Below are 21,771 nucleotides of genomic sequence, written 5' to 3'. Positions count from 1 at the left end.
TTCCCTCACGACTATATTTGCGATGGCATCCTACAATAGACCGGTAGCAGAGATGTAAACAAGTCCCAGTTCAACAAGCAATCCAGAGCTACTGTAGCATTTACAATTAGCATTCCAATGGGTTGGCTGGCTAGAGGACAGCATGTTTTGATCCGAACTGCTCTGCTGAATTTAGAAAAGCCACTGGGGTCACGTCAAGCGTTATGAAGGCCGTCCACTAAAATAAACAAAGTAAAATACTTTTGTATTACTAAACTTAAAGTCTGCGTGTGTGGGAGAGACAGGTTTAGGACATCGGAAGACTGACTACAGTTGCTTTCATTGTGACTTTTCCTTGACCAGATAGTGTTATTGAGCTGCCCCTGGAAGTAAAAGGTAGAGTTGTAGCACACGGTGAAAGCTAATTTTGGTCTTATGAAGACCATTTTATTTACAAAACTAAACAGGTAAAACTTCTAGAAACGTATAAGTTCTTACTAGTATGTCTTCACGTAGTAATATTTGGTCTTTAAATTGATGAGTTTTTGGTTGATTTGCGCTGTTCATGTCATGCTGTCTTGACTTTTTTTGAATAGAGGCTTTGCAGTTGATTTAGAAATATCCAGAAAAATCACATTTGGCTCAATTTGAAGGTTCGCTGGATAACTGGCTTTTGGCAAATAACGGATAAGTAGTATGGGCACCATAGTATGGGACAACCAACATAAGAAAAAGAGAAATGTTTCAATAATGCTGTGGTGTGAATGTATAAGTCAGTAATGTTCAAAATAAAAGTGAATGGTCTGATGAGGTTCACTTGTTTTTTTTAAACACAGGTACTGTGACCTGAACAAATGGTGGAGTTTTTGGCTTCGTTAGCTCGCTAACCAACAGAACATAAAGCCAATATCACGATTTCTCACCTCCTTACATGCAACAGCTGATGAATCACATTCCATATGTAAAACCATATTCAACTTAAAATGTAGTTTAATAACAATTAAGAAAAAAGTTACCCTTCATGCTGGAGTATGTGTCAGCCACAAATGTCCGCATAGCTAGGTAGCTGATACGGTATTATGACTTTCTGACTAACAGAAAAAAAAGTTTCATGGTGAAATTGACAGCTGCCATTTAAAAAGAACAGAGAAGTTATCAATAAACCAAAGGCCCACTGAATTCTGGTAAGACCAAGCTTGCTCAGAAATGTGATAAGCTACTCGGAGCCTCTTTTGCCAAAGAGCTGAAGACCTCCAACATGGCTGCTGTAAGCCCTCAATAGGCTGAATGAAGGACTAAAAAATACAGTCCGTTATGGACTGGGACAGTACTGATAGTCTCCTCCTCTGTGCTTATTGCTGCTTGCATTGAAACAAACCCTCCACTGCCCTGGTCTGCTGGCAAACATAGCCAGCGTGGTTCTGTCTGACGTTTTGCATCTCCAACATCCAAGCAGTGAGCTGAGTGAAGGCCACTGACACTGCGCTGAGGATCCTGGTCCAGGCTTCTCGCCTCAGACCGCATGAACCAGGGTTTAGTCACCCGGGCCTCGCTGCATCCCGCTCTTTCACACAATAACTTTTCTGTGTTATGCAGACGGACACTCTTCTTTGTATTCAGCCAACACAGCTGCAGTTGGCCGCCGAGAGCCACTTAATTGTCTGCCAGGTAGTCTGGTAGTCCATGAAGGACACAGTCTCATAACGGGTAGGCCGACAGCAGGGTTGACCGCTGACCTTCTTTCCGGAGATGCTCCCGCTGTCCATCAGAGCCTTCAAGGCCAGGTCGTAGTTCTTGCGGGAGCCGTGGCATGTGCCAACGCAGTACTTAAAGAGGACTATCTCGTCCGATTCATAGCCAAGGCCGAGGTCCCGCACGCGTATCTGCTTCCTCTCCAGGTGGCAGTCGTGACTGCCCTTGGTTTTCTTGCGGTTCCTCCGTGACGTTCTGGGCAAGTTTGGGTCGCGAGTGGAGCGCCGCCATCTGTTCTGCTGGATTTCCTCTTCCTGCATCAGTGACCACTCTTCTACAAGAAAAAGAAAACACAACAGGGCACCTGGATAGTGAATAATTTGGTTCCAAAAACTCCAATGGTAGCAAAAAGAAAAGACATTGTCGCAGACAGTGACCAAACTTTGGCTCCAAAAAAAAAGTTTTAATGGGAATTTAAGAGCAGTATCATTTTTTTATGTGATAAAATTACTGTTGAAACAGATTTTAAAGCAGCAAGGGATCAACCCTAAAACCAGGGCTGGTTAATTTTCAGAAAGTAGCAAAAGTGCGCTACATTTCTAAAATGATAAAACCAAAAAACCCAGGGCTCTGTTGCCAACTCTTTTCCAATGAAAGTAGCTAGCAGATTGGCGTACAGCCATAGACTGTATATAAGAAGAAGACGTCGTCATTATGACGTCACCCATTGAACAGATTTTTCCATAGTTGGAATGCTATACAATCAGACCCCTTTTGCAACCAGAGGTGTCGCCCCCTGCTAGTCAGTAGAGAGAATGCAAGTTTTAAGACACATTAAAACACACCGCATTGGCTTAACTCGGCAGAACCGTAGATTGCCGTCTTGGTAAAGCCCATACCATTATTGCTAATTCCTTACCCCAGCAGCCTGGTTTTGACTCCGGCCCAGGGCCCTTTGCTGAATGTCATGTCTTCTTTCTCGCTGCCAAAAAAGTAGCTAGCAGCACTAGCTACAAAAGTCCCTAAATCTAGTGGGAAATGGCCAAGTCGGCAACATTAACAGCCTGCCCCCTTCAGGCCTTCCTCCAAAACCACTCCCCAAAAACAACAAACATGGCTATTGTTGATACTCACAGCTGTCAAGCTACCAGCTTGTGGAAGACTTTTGTGACGTGCAATGAGTGTACTGGCAGATTGTAATCAGGTGATTCATCTTTCAGCACACCTAGTAACATATTTGGATGGTTAAGAACGTTTGGTGCATCTGGAGTCGACCAATCTTATTATTTTACTTAGCAGAAAATTGTGAGGAAGATATGAGAGACATTAATGAGAATGTTGCTGCAATAGGCCCAATCAATTTTGATTTTAACGCGCATTTCCCTATTTAGGGCTGGATGATAATGACAAGGTCAGTCTTTTTTTGATAAAGAAATATTTTATAGACATTTGGTGAAATTATATAATAAACTACACAACCTTTCATTAAACTGTGCTATAGCGTGGAAGACCAGGAAGAGTATATAATAATAGTATGATAATACTATAAAGTCCCAGGAAATCTCTAGTCCCAGGAAAGGGAAGTTGTAACAACACTATGTAACATGCAGCTGTAATTGAAAGTAACCTGCTTACTGATTTATTTGGCGGAACAGGACCTCAAGCACAGGGTATCAGAAGTTCACAAAGACATCTTGTATCACTTTTATTCACTTAGCCATATGTTTAAGAGCTCGGATTCGACCTCTGCTCAGCTCCCAAATTCTTGGTGTATGTAAACATATTTTGCATGTCAACTGTACTCTGCTGGATTAAGCTCCCTCATCTGACAGCGTGCTGCTCCGACAGCATGAAGGGAAGCAGTATCAGAGTAAGACGGAGAGGATGAAGCCCAGTCTTTATTCATCACAGACACTGATTGGAGTGTTTGGAATCAGTGACTGCATTTTAATAAAAAAAAAGGTAGTTCCTAACTGGCTTAGTTTGGGGAAATTAAAAATATGTTTTTGGAATAGTCATCATTCTCAAAGCAGTTTAGTGCTTTAGTCTGAAAGAAGCTAGAGGTCTACTGAGTGAAGAACCTCACACACTCTATGACTGCTACTGCTGCCACTACTACTGTGACTACTGTGACTACTATGACTACTATGACTACTGTGACTACTTGCAGCTTTGATGAACTCAAAATATTTCAGATGTCTTTGAAAACTATTCCTCAACGCTAAGTTACTTTTTTCGTATCAACATGGTTTTTATCTAATTTGTAATTTAATTTATTTAATTAAATATGTAACTTTTTGTTTGGTTTATTATCTGTGAATTGATGTTATTTATTTAGATTTTAAAAATGAATTCGTAAATGTAACGATTACATTTGATTACATTATCTAATTTACAGGAGGGAAGTGGAGCTGATGGCTGAGCTCTAATCGGAGCCGAAGTTGCTTTCTCAGTTGCAGGAACGTTTCAAAACAACGTCAGCCGCCCCGCTGGGCAGACCCGGCCCAGGTGTTTGACTGACTTCTGCGCTTACTGAACGGATGGCTTTGGCATCCTGCACAATGCCTCAATGCTGTATTGTCCTTAGGGGACGGTTATTACTACTGTAGATGGCTCATTTACAGCAGCATAGGTGCTTGTCAGCTCATGCCTAGATGTTTACGAAAAAAGAAAAAAATCACGAGGGAAAAAAAAGAACGGAAAAATGTTAAATACAAATGTTCCAGAGGCGAAGAGAGCAGCACTTCTTATTCCCCCTCCCCCCGCTCAGGTACATATTCAGCCATGTCAAAACACGCCACACGGTTTTGCATTATTTCATGTAATTATACAGCTATTCCAATGTTACATTCAAATTGGGTAATGTTCCGGGCAATCACGTCCTACTGTGCTAAACATTATTGTTGTTTTTAAGCAAGAGTGCAAGTCACGAGACAACGTTCGTGTGACGCTCTGACCTGTCTGGGTCATATTTTTCAGCACTTTCACAAAGTTTTGGATGGAGAAACGCAGCTTACAGCACCAAAAGAATGAAGGCAGTGTCAGCAGTGATTGACACATGGAGTAACTGCTCTAAACACTAGAATGACTCTCCACAAACCCGTTCATATCGATAAATTGTTCCTACATGAAACTGCACCCAACGAGGTCTGTGAATTATTTTGAGTAATTGTGACAGTTTTTCAAAAGTATTTTTTTTAGTTGCATGATATTGGAAAAAAAAGCAGACATCTCTATGGACAATATCTACAACACTAGGCAACTCACACCAAAACGATCTAGATTGATAAATAGCACCACAAAACAAAAGGGAACATATGTATTTTATTATATTTTAGGGGGAACTGTCCCTTTAAACTGATTCAATAACGTCAACGGGGAAGTGTCAGGGGGGGTTTACTATGAACCTTTTTTAGTTCAGTTTTTATAATTTATTATACTTATTATTAGATAGGTATTATCTATCATAAAAGAGATGGAATTCTGGTTTAGCGACTTACCAAACTGAATGGTAGAATAAACAGACATTCAGCTATTCATCCTATTTCGCTGCTATTTGTGAAGAACAACGACCATGATGCATGACAGAAACCTGCACACTGGATTGATTATTTTCAACCGGTTGCACTCGGAGGCCCTGGCTCAGTTGACCAAGGCCAAATTCAGTGTTGAAAACTACAAGGAAAATTTCCAGAGGCCTGTCATCCAGGTGCTATTTCCATACAGTGCTATTTTATGGTCTCCGTCTCAGATTTATTATGCTTTGTTTGCAGCCTCTTAGCTGCAAACAAAGAATGTTAAAATGAAGGATAGAAATGAAGAGTGGACTTCCAAAAGTTGTGGCCGCAAGTGTATGGCCCCTACGCAGAATACAAGACTATATATTACGTGTTCCCACTGGGCATGTCTTATAAAATCCCAAACTACTAAATAATACTAATTCTTTCTTATTGTTATTGGGAGTTTATATGTCTTAAATTCTATAATAATTGTAGAAATAAAGAGGCGTACAAAGCATCAGTCGCTTGTCCGAATGCCTAAAAACAACATATGTTTAGCTCTAGCTGCTGTTACAATGATGAACTAACACGATATAGAGCCACACAACTTCTTGAAATTTGGAATTTGGGGTGAAGAGATCAACAAAGCGTGCGACTTTTGGCATTCGGGAGCGCCTTTAGATTCCTGTGCCCTACCAACAGTCAGCCTTGGTTTCTTTTAACCATGACTACAACGATCTCCTAGTTTAACCCAAAATGTGACCTCTACCCTAAACCTGACCCGCCAGATGGTTTGTTACACAGAACCATCTGAGAATCTATCATTGGAAACTGTTTGGACCTTTTAAAAAAAACAATTGGCAGGTGATTTGATTTGTCTGCCAATCAGACTCTTTAGGAAGAAAAGCCTTCAGGTTTGTTCTTTTGTCTTCTTTCAATGAATAAAAATAGCCTCAAGTTCTGATAGAACTGACTCTTTTGCAGCATTTATGCTAACTTCTGCAATAGCTGCCATTGTTGTTTAGAATGAACAGTCTCAGGACGCAGATTGGTAAGTGCTCTGGCTTACCAGACACAAACTCATTACTTGAAGAACAAGCTGACAGGTAATGGAAAAAGCAGTCAGTCCTTGACCGTCAGATCACTTTCTGAAACGTTGAATTTCCTGAACGATTGGCGGATAAAGGTGTCATGTGATGACACTGCAGTTACTCAATAGTTTTAGGGTTAACCCTAAAACCTTGTCAACAGTTTTAGGGTTAACTTTGAGCTTTTTGTCTACAATACGAGGGGCGATATTTAATATATCTATTCTAATAACTTCAATATTAGCCTAAATATTGGGGCATTAAACATTATTATTTATAGGCAACTAGGCATATAACCTCAAATATTTTAACAGAAAATCTCAAATCTGGATGAGTGACCACAAGGGAAGGATGGTTCATTTCACAATAAAAGCCCAGCTAGAGTTTGGTTCTTTCCATCTCTAATAAAAATACAATGATGGGACATTGCTCATCCATCACCTGTGTATGTGCAGAACTGACCAGTCCAGACTGAACTACTAGAATGTCTTGTTGATCACAGTAGATTCAAGTTTAATCATTGAATGAAGTAAAAAAAAAAATAGAGTGTAGCAATGCTGATACTTGGCTGATGAAATACTTGCCGAGGGCTTTAGACCAGGGTGTGTGGACCCTGCTGTCCCGTTCCAGATCCTCGGCAGGAGACAATGAGGGCTGCCTGAGGACACGCCGGAGGTCTGACTGGGCTTCTTTGTTGTCCTCCTCAGAAAACACGTCTTCCACAAGTGTCAGCAATGCTGCCATCACCCACAGCATCACCTGATGATATCAAGGAGCACACAGATACTTTTGCTCAGCAGGCATCGTCACAGACACCAAAAGTGGGATCGCCACTGCATGGTGCATTCCAAAAGTGTTGAACAAGCCCTCTTTGAATTTCCTTTGTGGTGAAAGAAAAGGTAGCAATAGCACAGTGAAGAAATCCTTTGTGACAAGTAAAAGTCTTTCATTAAAAATGTAAAAAGTAATAGCACTTGAATAAACCTTGTACCATGTACCAAAAGTTAAAGTAATCATTATGTAGGACGGCCCATTACAGAAAATAATGTATCCTATTATTTAATTAAAATCATTGACTGTATATAGGAAGTGGACATAGTCATCGTGACGTCACCCATTAGTTTGTGGACTGATGTGATAAAGCCTCGAGTTCGGCGATTTTGCCATTGTCATCTTGGAACACGGCATGTTGTTTTTTGGCAACCGAATTTACCATATTTACAATGTGGAGGAGTGACTAAGAGGTGGCAAATACAGCTCTGATAGCAGCAGGGACCTGTAAATCACAGTAAGTCCGCCCTAAAGCATACTGTGCTTTTTGATCTATTTGACTCTAAATGGACTATAATTTACTAAATGAACATCATGCTGTATTGAATAAGACTTGGAACTACAGATTGAGACCATAAACTCATGTTTGCAATGTTTACTGAGGAAATAAATCAAGTGAGAGTCATTTTCTCATAGACTTCTATACAATCACACTTCTTTTTGCAACCAGAGGAGTTGCCCCGTGCTGGTCTGTAGAGGAAATGCAGGTTATAAGACACTTCCGCATTGGCTTTACTCGGCAGAATTGGAGGTTGCTGCCTGATATAAAAATAATTTATTCATGAACATATAGTGTTTTTATGTTGCAGCATAAAGGTTGGGCTAATTTGAACCACTTTATAGAGGTTTAAATCCCAACTCACTTTTGCTGAGTCTAATCGCTTTGTTCAGTTCAGTTAAAAGATTCCTTTTCACTGACAATGTAGTTCAAAAAAAGTTAATTTTCATTTTGAGAAGACATACAGCTACAGAGCATACGGAATAACTACAAGATAGAAAACAAGATAAAATAAAACAATGATGGTCATGGTCATTTAATGCTGTTTATGAGGAAATAAGTCTAGTGAATCACAGTTGAGCTGACGTCGGCGTGAGCAGCTGAACCAGGGATATTGATTCGGTCAGTGAAAATGGTTCAGTACACTTTGAAAGTGTGTGAAATTAGATAAGTTGGGTGGAGGCAATAGATATGCTCTGAATTTTGTATCGAGCACCTTCGATTACAATACATGACCGATTGTATTTAGTTGCTTTCCACCACTGCGGAAAACATACCAAGGATTTTGCCAATCCATCGTCAAGACCGGAGACTCTGAGATACAAAAAAGTTGACCTATTCCTTAAAAACTTGCTCTGCTGCACAGTGCTACCAGCAGTTAAAAACTCCGCTGGATGCCATGAATGTTTGCTGACAAATTTGGTGCCAGTGCATTTAGTAGATCAGGAGCTATTTCACAACAGAGCTGGACGCTTTAACAACTTGATGAAAACTCAATTTGGCAATCACAAAAGTCTTTTGAATTCATCCCCTAATGTCTAACCCAAATTCAATGGCACTTAATTCACCGCTAGGACTTTGTTTTAGCATTTGCATTTAATTAAGGGATATACAGTGATCCATACATTGTGGGAACTGAAAGCTGATCCGTCCTGTTCCATCGGCTCTTTGACATGGAAATAGTGTCTGTGTCTTTTAGCCTATAGAGGGGCCCGTCTCCACAGCCTTGTGGGATACCTGTAGCCAAACACCTGCACCTCTTTACTTACTTAATTGACACGTGACACCTTCCCATTGTGCAGGTAAGGTTAATATTTTAACATCACTTATGAAATGAGTTTCTCTGCAGCGTCTGGCAGGAACTTCAGGATCAAATGGGCATCGTAGTGGAAACTGGCCCCGACTGTGAAACGTATATGCCAACAGTCTGATGGCAAATCCTGCTGGCCTCCTTTTCCTTTCTGATTCTTATACATTCTTTCAATCATGATGAGGAAATTTGTTGGCATCAGTCTCCACTACATCTCTGGACAGCTGACAACAAAACACACCCTGAACATTTGGGCTCACCTTCCAGTTCTTCAGGTGATGCTGGGGAGTCGACGCCTCCTGCCTCCACCAGGTTTTTCCATCTGAAAAAAAGAAAATTCTAATAAGGACTTTAAAGGAAAGCACTCTTCCTTCAGTAGTTTAATAGCTGTTCTTTTTAAATGCCTAGTGGAAAAAAATCCTCAAGAAGGAATACCGGCTTTCCTTCACTGTAATAACAAGGTACATTTTCTTTTGTTAAATCTTCATTAATTGAAAGAGTACCACTGATGATTCATGCTCTTGACTTTGGCCCCGAGAGCAAATTCAGCTCACCCAGAAGGTTAACAAACTTCACTTCCACATCATTTCACTTGAATGGTGTTTATAAAGACATAAATCTTAATTCAAAATGGAATGTTTTATGTTTTGTCATAACCCATGTGATTAAGAAAGGCAAGGCATTGCTATCATTAAAACTTGATGTTCTCTTCGCACCTTAACTATGAAAACTCCCACAGTCATTATCTAAAATTCTATTTTGTTCTTTCCTGTCTGTGGTAGACCCTGCTGACTGCTCTGCTGACAGTCAGCTGTCTGCAGCGTTCTGCAACGTCAACGTCTGTATTTTTTCAAGTACAGGTAATGCTAATGTTTAACACTGTGATTGGATGGCTACTTTCGTTTCTTTGATCTCCGTCATGACTCACTCTCAAGCCCATTTGGATTGGCTAACCTCCTTGTTAAAGTAAACCTCAAGTAAACCTAGACATCCTCTGAATTTTAAGGCCCCCACAGTAAAAACTACCAACACCCCAAATGGCGAAAGGAATGTCTGTTCCCTTACCTTATAATGTCACATACATGCCAAGGCCTGTTGACGAATCAGAAAGTTAACCATTTGTTATCTAGACAAGTTGTGTCCATTAAAAGGTTTTTTTAGGGGAGTGTTTCCTTTACCGACATATACGAGGATGTCGTATGTGTACAGTTTGTAAAGCCTTCTGAGGCAAATTTGTGATTTTGTGCTATACAAAATACATAGAATTGAATTTAATTTAATTGTGCCTTTGTTTCTGTTGCCGAATGCTTCCACGGTCTTCTGCCATGGACCGCTTATCAGCTCCACTGGAGAGAGGGGGGGTCTAGGGCTCGAATGTGCGAACTATATGTATTCAAAACAGGTCCAAAATCAACACTTTCGGCCATGTTCAGACCTGGCATTAACAAACATCTTGGGTGATCTGATCACAAGTGGACAGCCATATGTACAGGTGTGAATGCAGCCTCGATGCATTGAGGACGCACTGAGATGGGATCGTTCAGACTTCATTGGAAGGTTTTAGCAGTGTGTACGCGACTGTGTCCTGTGCCACATTGAAGGACCAACTACTCAACTATATTGGGCTAAATTGAGTTGTTCGATTCAGGACCTTCCTTGTTCCGTAGTGACTGCTACTCTACTTCATCAGATCAGCAGACGGCATTCTTACAGATCCTAGATCTGATACGACAACAGTAGCAGATCATCCTGAGATCACCAGTCATCCAATCACAAGCCCCTTATGCACATCAGTTGCATATATCGTAAATGCACTAATTCCTGCCAAAAAAGAAGAAATGTTTTGGGAATGCCTGGTGTTGTTGGTCATTTTGGCGTGTGCAAATACGTGCAGCACCTACAAAAATTGAAAAGCAAAAGAGACTAGTAAAACCCGTCTGCGGTGACTTGAAGAAAGAAGAAGAGATGCGCTTAATACATGTGAATTATAATACTCAGCACGTTTCCACACAAACGCAACACCAGCCTAAAAGGTGCAAGCAATATTGGAGCATTCTTCGTGTCATCTGCTACGGAAAATGCCCAAATTGTACTATAGCATCAGCAACTTTGTTTTAAGACTTACATGTTGTGAAGACGATGCACTTGGGAAGAAACAAAGCTGAGATGATTACAATGAATGTTTAAGGACCAAAGACTGTTCAGGATATTTTGGATGCTCTGTCCCTGACCGAAGGCAGGCCTGTGTATTTCAGCCTTCAACGATGCCTCAAATGAGGGGAAATAGAAAAATGTTTCCTTGTCTGATGGAGTGCAGACTGATGAAGACAGTGATGAAACTGCAAATGGCAAGCATCAAGCTCCAAAGAACTGTCTGCTAAAGTATGAACTGTAAACGAGGCACATCACAGCATATGAAGCAGATAATGCCAGCGTCAACTTTGGAAAACAGCACTCTGTTTACCAGTTATTGAGAAGTGGCTACAGTCAGACAGCTAATGGCCCAGCTCACAGAGCTCATAACACCTGCAAGCACGCGTTCAGACAGACAGACAGACAGACAGACAGACAGACAGACAGACAGACAGATAGAGTCCAATCAGTCCTCAAAGCCCTGTAGCACCGCCCCTACTGGTGCCCAGAGTGCTTTCTTTCAAAATTATTGATATCGAACGAGTCCAAATTGCACCAACTTTGTTACTACACATCCTCGTGTCCCCAACAGCACACCCACCAAGTGAGAAGTAGATGGTTTCTTGGGATATGCCACATACAGAGATTCCTTGCTTTATGATTAGAGTAGTGCAGTGCCTGTGCATGTCGTTGGCGGAAGGGGCCGTTCAATTCTCTCTCACTCACAACACATCAGATACCGGTGCTTGGTCAGTACCCCTCAGTGTTACCAGTGATACCATCGCATGGAGGCAGCCTTTAGCATCTGCATGAGACGCACCATGCTTTCAGCTAACTCCAATGTAAACCCATCTGCATCATTATTAGACGCAGAGCAGCTGACATAGTCTAGAGAGAGGGTCCACGTGGTGCAGGTGGGTCAAACAAACAGATGACTTTCACCCGAGAGTGTCCTTTTGGAGTCCGATTGCTTGGACCCCGGAAGTGCTGCTTGTAGCATTGTTGAGAACCCCTTGTTCTACGTTTAATTAGATGTGGGATTCTAGTCCACAGTCTCTTGACCAGCTCCAGGAGTGAAACAGTAATAGTCTTGAACAGTAATAAACACGTCTAATAAAAATGAATAAAAGCACACAACATCCTGGAAGGGATCTGGGCTCAAATCTGCAATATTTAATATAAAGCTAATAGTACATTTTATATCATGATCAAATATCACAGATGCTTTTAAGTTCACTCCCTAGAATAAAACAAAATTACAACCAGGAGAAGTTTCCGTACAGTAAGTGGAACCTTCGAATAATGCAGAAAGAAGACTCCATAAATCACTAAAACGTCCACCAAGATGTAAAAAGAGCAAAACAAGAGAGCATATTTGAAGTTGATTAAGTTTGTAATGTTGTACTTTCAATGTTTGTTTTTTTACAACTTCCTTTTTCCTAAAGTAACTCTTTTCGCCTCGCCTCTCTCTGCCTCTGTCAACTTAAGTAGACATGGATGTTGAGTAGGGAACAGGAGTAGATCATGATCAGATTACACAACACTGACTGTGTATGTGTATGTGTGTATGTGTGTGTGTGTGTGTGTGTGTGTGTGTGTGTGTGTGTGTGTGTGTGTGTGTGTGTGTGTGTGTGTATGTTTGTGTGTGTGTGTGTGTGTGTGTGTGTGTAAAGAATAGCCTGCAATGAAACACTAATGTCAAGCCTGCATGCAGCTACAAAAGTTCAGAATAGAACAGACTGAGGATACAGATGAGAAAGGTGAAGTGTGACTTAAACTGAATTTTTCCTGTATTAGATGTCTTTTGTATTATCTATGAGAAATGACAGCTACAATTGTTTAACAGTCCTACTTTTGGCCTCTGACTGAATTTTTTTTCTTGTACCCCACAATATTAAAGAGTTGGCAAATCCTGTCTCCTTTGATGAAATTGGGAGAGCCCAAAGCCAGCCATTGTCCTAACCAGTGCCACAACTACAGCCATGAAACATGTTTGAACAAACCGCAAAAGTGCCCTCTTGGTTGCCCTTATGGTAGATGAAATGCCCTTACAGTAGAGAAAATGTGATGAAGTGCACTCTAGGATGCCCTTTAAGTGGAGAACAGAAAGGGCCATTTCTGCGTTAGGGTGCCCTACCTCGTGCAGCTGGTGACCTTATTTATATTTGTCCAAGGCTGCCAAATATCAAGTTTATATCAATATCCTAAATCATTGATATTTTCCACCAGCGACTGGTACTTGATTACGTTATCAGAAGAAGTTCTCTTTTACAGAACAGAGACCTTAAACCATACTGGCATTACACAGGAATGTTTGTACATGATTACATCTCTTGGTAACACCACTCTGACAGCAGCAACCACTCACACACACACACAACACACTCACACACACACACACACACACACACACACACACACACACACACACACACACACACACACACACACACACACACACACACACACACACTCACATATACAATCGGACCTGTCCAAGTAAAAACAAATGAATGAAGAAGTCACGCCAGACCTCATCTTTTACAAACACTTCATTTTCCCCTCACAATTATGTGCATTGTATACATCTCAGTGAGAAAGACAATGATACGCATTCAGACAAAGATGCTGCGTTTGATATTAGAGGTCATGCTAGTCCTGTTCCTGCTCTCTAATGAATGATCATGAACCAAACCACACAACTGTCAAATTCAGGGAAAATTCCTGAAAATTCAGTCTGTAACTCTCCTACGACAACCTGAGGGCATTTCTGTTATTGACTTTATAGCAAAATCACAAAAACACTCCCTCAAGGCTTTTGAACACATCTAATGAATAGTTGAAGGATGAGGCAGTACTGAATATTAAAGTGCTGAATAAAACAAGCATCATAAAGCTCTACCAGTAAGCGGCTACATTGGGATCATTGAAATTAAATATTCATCAACTTGGAAGCACGATTGTTGCATTATAATATGACATTTGAAAAGGTTCGAAGAATCATTTTAGATCATCTCCAGAGCCCCATCATTACATTTCAATGCAATTGGCACATTCGATTTAGGTATTTCTCTTGTACAAGAGGTAATTGAGCCAGGTTGAGAGATAATCAAAAACTGATTTATCTTTGCATTTTCATGGACAATGAATATCCACAGTAAATTCAAAGGCATGTGTTTTATTGATACCTGGTCATGGATCAAAGTAATGATCAATGGGGAAATTCTGATCTGAATGTGGCAATTGAGGGAAAACTTTAAACTTCAGGGGCGACTTCACAAAAGGATCGCCTCTGCACCATGTCAATCAGGACCTGTAGCTATCAGTCTGAACACTTATTTTTTCTTTCTACATTGTTACGCCTACTGTGTTCTTGCTGCAAACTTATACTTATACTTGGATAGCACCTTTCTAGTTTCCGACCACTCAAAGCGCTTTAACACTACATGTCATTCACCCATTCACATCCATTCATACAGTGATGGCAGGGGCTACCATGCAAGGTACACCTCTAGCATCCAAATATTCTAAATGAAAAACAATCCGCTTGGCCTCTAAGCCCAACATGATTCTGATGTGAAAACATTTTACTTCTGTAATAAAAAATATTACCGACATGATTCCAAGTGTGAGGGATGAAACTACCATCTCTTAACAGCCTTTCAAGACCAGAGCAAAATGTATACCATCCATGTTTATGCATCTACAGAGAAGGCTGAGAGAGCATACCCTGTCTGAACCTCTTGATAGATGTCCAGAAGACATTTTTATATAAATTGAGCTTTCATAAATGAAGTGGGAGCTGTTTGGATTTCCCAGCATGAGAGTGTGACCGGGGCTGAGCAGATGTTGCTCAGCACCAGGCGGACTGCTGTATGCAGGGGCTTGTGCTCGTTTCCTGGTGTTAGTTCCCAACTCAGTGTAGATGATTCCAAAAATAGGCAGGATGGTTGTAAATGTAAGTGAAAGCACATTTAAATCTACCAGTGCCATTTCTCTTAAGTTTTAAAAACCGAACTTACTCAATATTTACAAGAATATCCTTTATTTCCATAATAATAATTCCACATTTGTTAGCAAAACACAAATAGCACAGAACCACAGACATCACTACCTGCTTTCACATTCTACAAGAGCAGAAATACTACACAGTGGAGCTCCAACAACAGACCAATACAGAATGTTAGCTCACAGTTTAAATAACAGCCCTTATTCTGGTTCAGGGCTTACTCTACTCAAGGTAAGCTGTTGATAGGGATCTTCACATCAAACTCTGAAGTCTCCTACTTTTTTTTTAGGTTTGTTTAATCTCTTCAATATCCAGAATTATTCAAAATAACAATTTAGAACCAGGAAAACAGCAGCAAACAGAAAATGGTGCAAGCTCTTCCCAACGAATGACAGCATAGTAATATATAAGATATTTCATCAAGGTCTTTCCCGGTTATCAAATCCGACGATTACCAACCTGCAATGAAGCAAAAACAACTTCTTGAGTACAGAGGATGATCGCAATCTTTTAGACCAGTGGAGATCTGCGCATGAACAACTGACCCACAATGAAATGCAGAGACTGGAGAGGTGACGGCAGGGCCACCAGTACGGAGCCAAAACATGAGCTCAGGACTGGCAGTGAAAGGGAGACCCTGTAGTACTGGCATGGTTTTAAGTCACAATACTTTAACACAGCGAGGGCGTGTAGGCCTAACAGGACTTGTTCCATTGGCTGTTTTGTCTCCTTACTTCTGGTTGCTATTGCTGGCTATAGTAAATGCAAGTCAAGAGCCTCAAACACATTTTTAAGGAGATCATGTGAACCGACAGCACCAATTGGTTGGTTGACTACAGTTTCGAACCCTCGAGTTCTGCATTTTGGCAGTCACCATATTGGTGTTTGGCCGACGCCATGTTCTCAGAGTGAGAGCAGGAAAGTTCCCGTAGGATGGATGGGTCACACAAACACAGAACTTAGACCATCACTAGGAACTGACTTCATCAGGTTTTATATCCTAAATTGTCTTGGAGAAAACAGAAGCCCAACCAGCCACAACCAATCTCATTCAGCCAGAAAATACTGAACAACTTGGTAAACCACTAAAACCCACAAAGAATAGGGGACATCATTTCCCAGAAAAAAAAGAGTTTCTTAGTATTTATTAAACATTGTTTCCACTTTTACATTTCTTTTAAATGATAAAGGCCAAAAGGTTCCCTGCTGTCTGTTCTAGGTCTCACTTTAAAAGTAGTCTGATAGGTGTTAGCTGCTGAGTTAGCGGGCCCACAGCTAACCGGTGGAAGTGTTTCTATAGCTGCCAAACTTTGCTGATCATTAGCACATTTTCCTATAAAGCAGGCCACTGCTATTCCACTGTAGCTGCTCCCAGCCCATAACTTCACCTTCACCGCGTTGTGTTGTGGAAACACCAGAATTTCTATACTAAATGATCCAGAGACGGTGTTCTGGAGAACTTCAACAAGGGAAATTAAATGTTGTCACTTTCCCCGTTGTGTTTCACCATAAAAAACACCCAGTGGCCTTGTTCTTAATGTTATAGTTTGACCAATGGCCTTAAATGTATGGATAGTATTTTCAACTAGACATTTAAATTAGTTTGGAAAACATAATAACTATGGTAAACAATTCAGACCCTCAAGATGATCCGCAGCGGTCTTACAGCAGTGAGAGTTCCTCAAAACTGTTAGTTTAGGTGTGTTTCCAATCAATACCACATTTAACCATTAATCCTTTTGGTCTGACTCCTACCTTTACCCAACATCTAAAAAGGGAATTCCCCATCTGCCTTTGACTCTGTAAACCATCTGCCACATTTTTTAACTCTGCCTGCTTTCGACTAACAGCAGCCTTTACTTAACCCAGCCCGCCAGAAAAAATGTCGGCATTGAGCGATTCTGCTGATCTCTACAAACAGATTCTGAATCGATGGGCAACGGGACAGGATTTTGGCATTGGAAGCATTCTGTTTTCTGTTTATAGTCTGTATAGTATTAATCCATCATGTTGGATCAGGCTTTGATTGAATGAAGGTAAACAGTCTGTATGGAGAGAAAAAGGTGGTGGAACGCATTGGCTGAAATGCTGGTAAAACGTGGTAACCCAAAGGCTATCTTCTGATGCTGAATCAGCTTTTTATCAGTTTAAGATTAGCTTTTAAACTGGCTACTTGTGAAACAATCTGGTCGTACATGTTGTAAACTCCAACTCCAGTCTATCATCTCAAGTGGTTATTCAGACTGTAAACAATGAGCAGCGCATGGAAAAGGAAGTATTAGCCTTTTTGGCTTCCCCTGAAACCCCTGAAATACAGACCTTCACCAGTGGCTTATCTGTTATCAGGCTGATAGCTGATGGGTTCAGAGACGGCGTTTCTGCAAACCACAAATACATTGAACACAGGACACGATCAGTGGTTTTCTGGGTGAAAGTCCTCTCCCGCAGTATTGTTTTTCCCAGCTTGTTATACTCATAATCTTGCCACATAACTTTAACTAACAGTCGCTCATTGTCACTTGCTCTGACTAAATGGAAGAACGTCTACATTCAACATATGCGTGGTTGCAGAAATTTAAGATGCAAACATTATTTCCGGTCAATTAGGCTGACTAAAGCTTAAAGCAGTCTTGCCTTCAAATCTGGCTTGATGGTTTGATACCAGTAAAAAACAGGTATTTTCTAGGTTTACCATTCCACATTAGTTTGAGTCGTAGCTTGACATGTTAGTTCAGTAAGCCTGACAAAGGTGGCTCAGCGTAGCTGACAGTGGACTCTTCAGCAGAGCAACGCAGTCGGCCTTATCGTGGTGGCAGCGGCGCTACAACCGGCTCAAGCAGCGCTCTGGCAGTTTGGTATTTCCCTGACCTTGAAACTCTTGTTCCCCTCTTTGTGGTATTTTAGCTGCGGAGTATTCCACTATGCTCACCAGATAGTCTATAAGCTGCTGTTTGGTGTTGGACAGTTTGTGCATGCACAGTGGATTTATCAGAGTTTGTTGCTGAAAGCAGCTGCCAAAAGGGGCTTAAACGCTAATGGTAATGAACTAAACCGTGATATTTATTTGCTGAATATAAAACCAAAACTAAAAGACAGAAGAGACAAAAAGCTCTTAGAGCTTCAGAGTTGTTCATATAAAGTCTGCTTCATAAAATATATCTTATTCCATACGAGCCTTCTCACATTACACAGTCTTGAGAATCAATGTTAAAACAATTTAAAAACTGCAATTAATACAGCTTCAATCCTTTATTGATATTAAAGTACATGTAGAGGACCACTCTACTTGTCCCTTTTGTAACCTTTGTCATCCTGTCCAAATGAAAGCTTATCAAGTCCAAGCATCTGAAGTCAAATTCCTCCCCCGTGTAATATTCTTGGCAAAGAGATTCTGATTCTGTGAACAACACAGAGAGCTGTTAAATATTGCTTCAACACATCACAGCCTTGTACCTAAAATAGACACTTGGACGAGGAAGCAAGTCGCCGCCAAGCTCAGGCCAACAAATCATCGTATGTAACGTCCCAAACTCTCTCTCTGCTTCCGTCTCATCAGAATCCGCTCTCTCTACACGAGGCAGACTTATTATCTGCTCTATGTTCTCTAGCAAAATGGAAGGCTGTATATAAAGAGACACAGAGAAAAGCTTCCTCATTGTTCTGAGGATCTAAAAGTAGACTTTAACATCCACATATGCCACAGAATATGACCTGTCAAAATAAAACTATCGACCCTGAATTTACAAAAATCTCTATTGAATTACATAAGATAATGCTTTGAATCTGTCCTTTACTAATTTCTTTTTTCTTCTTCAAATTTGTAGCTATCACAGATGAGGAGAAGTAAAGGGAGGATTTCCCAGTTATACAAAATATCTCAGCATTCATTGTATGTATTATTTTTATTTTATTTTTTATTGTCGCTTATCCAGAAGAAAATTTTGTTTCAATTTATACTTTTCGGTTATAAGCTGTATCTTGGAAATCCATCAGTTTAAATATTCTCCTATCATATGTATATGAGTTTTATCTCTAAATGCATTGAATCAAATAAACCCTATTGCAAATATATTTTTCAAAAATAAAACAAAATAACCAATAGATAATCTTGAACATATACAACCAACCAGTACGCAAAATGATTGAATAATCATCTCTGAATAGGAGAAAAAAGAAGCAACGTGGTTGTCTAGTCCCATTCTACACTAATGCATCAATACTCAATAAATCACATAAACCAACTATACCTAATCAAGAATGTTAGAGAAAAAACAATAAAACAAAATATAATTTGCATGTTTTACATTCTCATTTCTGTATCTCACAAAAATATTTTTTGCACATAAATCTTTTTAAATTGTGCTGTTTTTGCTTTGTTTGGTTTCTTCCTCCAGTCCATTTCACAAAATCAGCCCACACGTGCATAAACTAATCTTTCAAATTAAATGTGTGGCGTAATAAAAGTAAAGGCATGTGAAAGCAGGCTAAAGCAAATGATTATGTTTACTATTTCCTCCATTTTTATGTCCATACATAGCCGTTATAAAAACAGTCAACTTAATTCATAAAGCCCAATATGATAAAATGCATGTCTTACATGGGGGTCGGTGGGCTTCATAAACTTTTGAGACTGAACTCAGGTCAGTGTCAGACAGCCATCATCGGTCTTACCTCTGCCGAGTTTGCTCGCCCTCCCGATCATGGACGTGAGCGTGAAAAAGCCAGCCGCCGTAATAATCCACGCGCACTCGGATGTTCTCCGCGGAGCTCTGCGTCGGTTCCTCGGTTACATCCCGGGGATTGGCGGCGCGGTGCCGACCGCGGTGCTCCTCCTCACGGCTGGAGGCATGTCATGAGAGTGACGGCGCTGAGTCTGAATCCCGCGGACCCGAGCTGACCACCGCTGTCTGTCAGGGAGAGGAGCTGCCGAGCCGTGCCGAGCCGAGCCGTGCGTCCTGCAGAGGGACAGGTGTGAGCTTACTGAAGCTTCAAGTCCAGATGTGTGAGTATGTGTGTGTGTGTGTGTGTGTGTGTGTGTGTGTGTGTGTGTGTGTGTGTGTGTGTGTGTGTGTGTGTGTGTGTGTGTTGTGTTTAGAACCCGCGGGGTGTCATGTTGCTCCTCCATCACATCTCGAAATCTCTTTACTGCAGCAGTAAAATCAAGTTAATACTGGCTTCATATTCTCAAAAGTTCCCAACCTAGGAAGTAAAGGACATGTGATGATAGAAAGAATGAAGTTATGAGCCACTCCCATGAGGATTCTTTAGATTATGTTATATGTTGATTTTATATATTACATTTATTTTATTTATATAATTAATATAATATAATAATATATAATTATATATATATATATATACATTTTGTATAAAGGAAAAAAAAATGTTTTATTTAAATCTTAAGTAAAGAGGTAAAAAAAATGCTAAAACTAAAGTATGGTTTACATACTGTACTACCTTGTCATTTGCAAGTTCCTTCATTATTTAGTGATAGTAAAATTAACAAATCTCTCTCTCTCTCTGTGTATATATATACATATACATATATATATATACATACATATATATACATATATATATATATATATACATATACATATATATACATACATATATATACATATATATATATATATATACATATATATACATATATATACATACACATATATACACATATATATACATATATATATATATACATACACATATATATATATACATACACATATATATATATATATATATATATATATACATATATATATATATACATATATATATATATATATATATATATATATATATACATATATATATATATATATATACATATATACATATATATACATATACATATATATACATATATATACATATACATATATATACATATATATATACATATATATATATATATATATATATATTTATATATATATATATACATATATATATATATATATATATATATATATATATATATATATATATATATATATATATATATATATACATACATACATATATATACATACATATATATGTATATATGTATATATATATATCCACACTAAACTATCTCTGACACTGCAAACTGTTTGCGCATACAGCACAGTAGACGCGAGTTCTGGTTTGAGGAACACATTTCCGAGCACTGGTGTGCAAAACCCTCAATCCTGTGTGACTTATCAAGATTGGCTGGGACTCAAGTAAAACTCTGGTCCAGCCTTTTAAACCCCTCTCTCCTGATTGTGGCTCTGCAGTCAGGAACACCCCTCCACCCCTCCACCTCTCCACCTCTCCACCTCTCCACCTCTCTCTCTCCTCCAAACAGCATCTCCAGTAACCCCCCAAAGCCAAGAACACGAGATTAAAACCCCTCTGAAGGACGCAGCTCCTTCTATGGGCTGCTCGCTGCCGGAGCCCACGAACCCGCCACCCTCTGCTGGCCAGGGTGTCCTCTCAGCTTGAAAGGCTGTCTAATGGGTGGAGGTGGGAGCAGGGGGTTGGAGGGGGACAGCGATGGAGAAGCCCTGGCAGGGGCAGCGGGGCGGGAGACAGCAGCTCAGAGGGGCACCGGGGAGTGACCTGGAACGCACCTCTCCGAGCTCACATTTATTCATGACTAACCTGCTCAGTGAGGTGCGTCTGCTCTGCATCGAGGACCAGCTGCCACTGCTGGGTGAGCCGAAGATACTTGTAAAAAAACTTGGGAACAAAGGAGGGGA

The 21,771-nt window shown here is 40.2% G+C and overlaps 1 protein-coding gene across 1 annotated transcript; it reads right to left on the bottom strand.

Moving 5' to 3' along the window:
• Window positions 1–1,595: 1,595 nt before the first annotated feature.
• On the bottom strand, window positions 1,596–19,742 carry LOC129088786 (neurturin). Its single transcript, XM_054596018.1, is given in 6 exon segments — window positions 1,596–2,005; window positions 6,844–7,018; window positions 8,714–8,797; window positions 8,799–8,825; window positions 9,159–9,220; window positions 19,712–19,742. Coding segments are annotated over 6 exon segments (789 nt in total).
• Window positions 19,743–21,771: the final 2,029 nt, after the last annotated feature.

The sequence above is a fragment of the Anoplopoma fimbria genome, chromosome 3 (genome assembly GCF_027596085.1).
Source record: "Anoplopoma fimbria isolate UVic2021 breed Golden Eagle Sablefish chromosome 3, Afim_UVic_2022, whole genome shotgun sequence".
Classification (NCBI taxonomy): Eukaryota; Metazoa; Chordata; class Actinopteri; order Perciformes; family Anoplopomatidae; genus Anoplopoma; species Anoplopoma fimbria.
The sequence above is the reverse complement of the archived record's forward strand: the minus strand, read 5'-3'. Positions and strand labels throughout refer to the sequence as shown.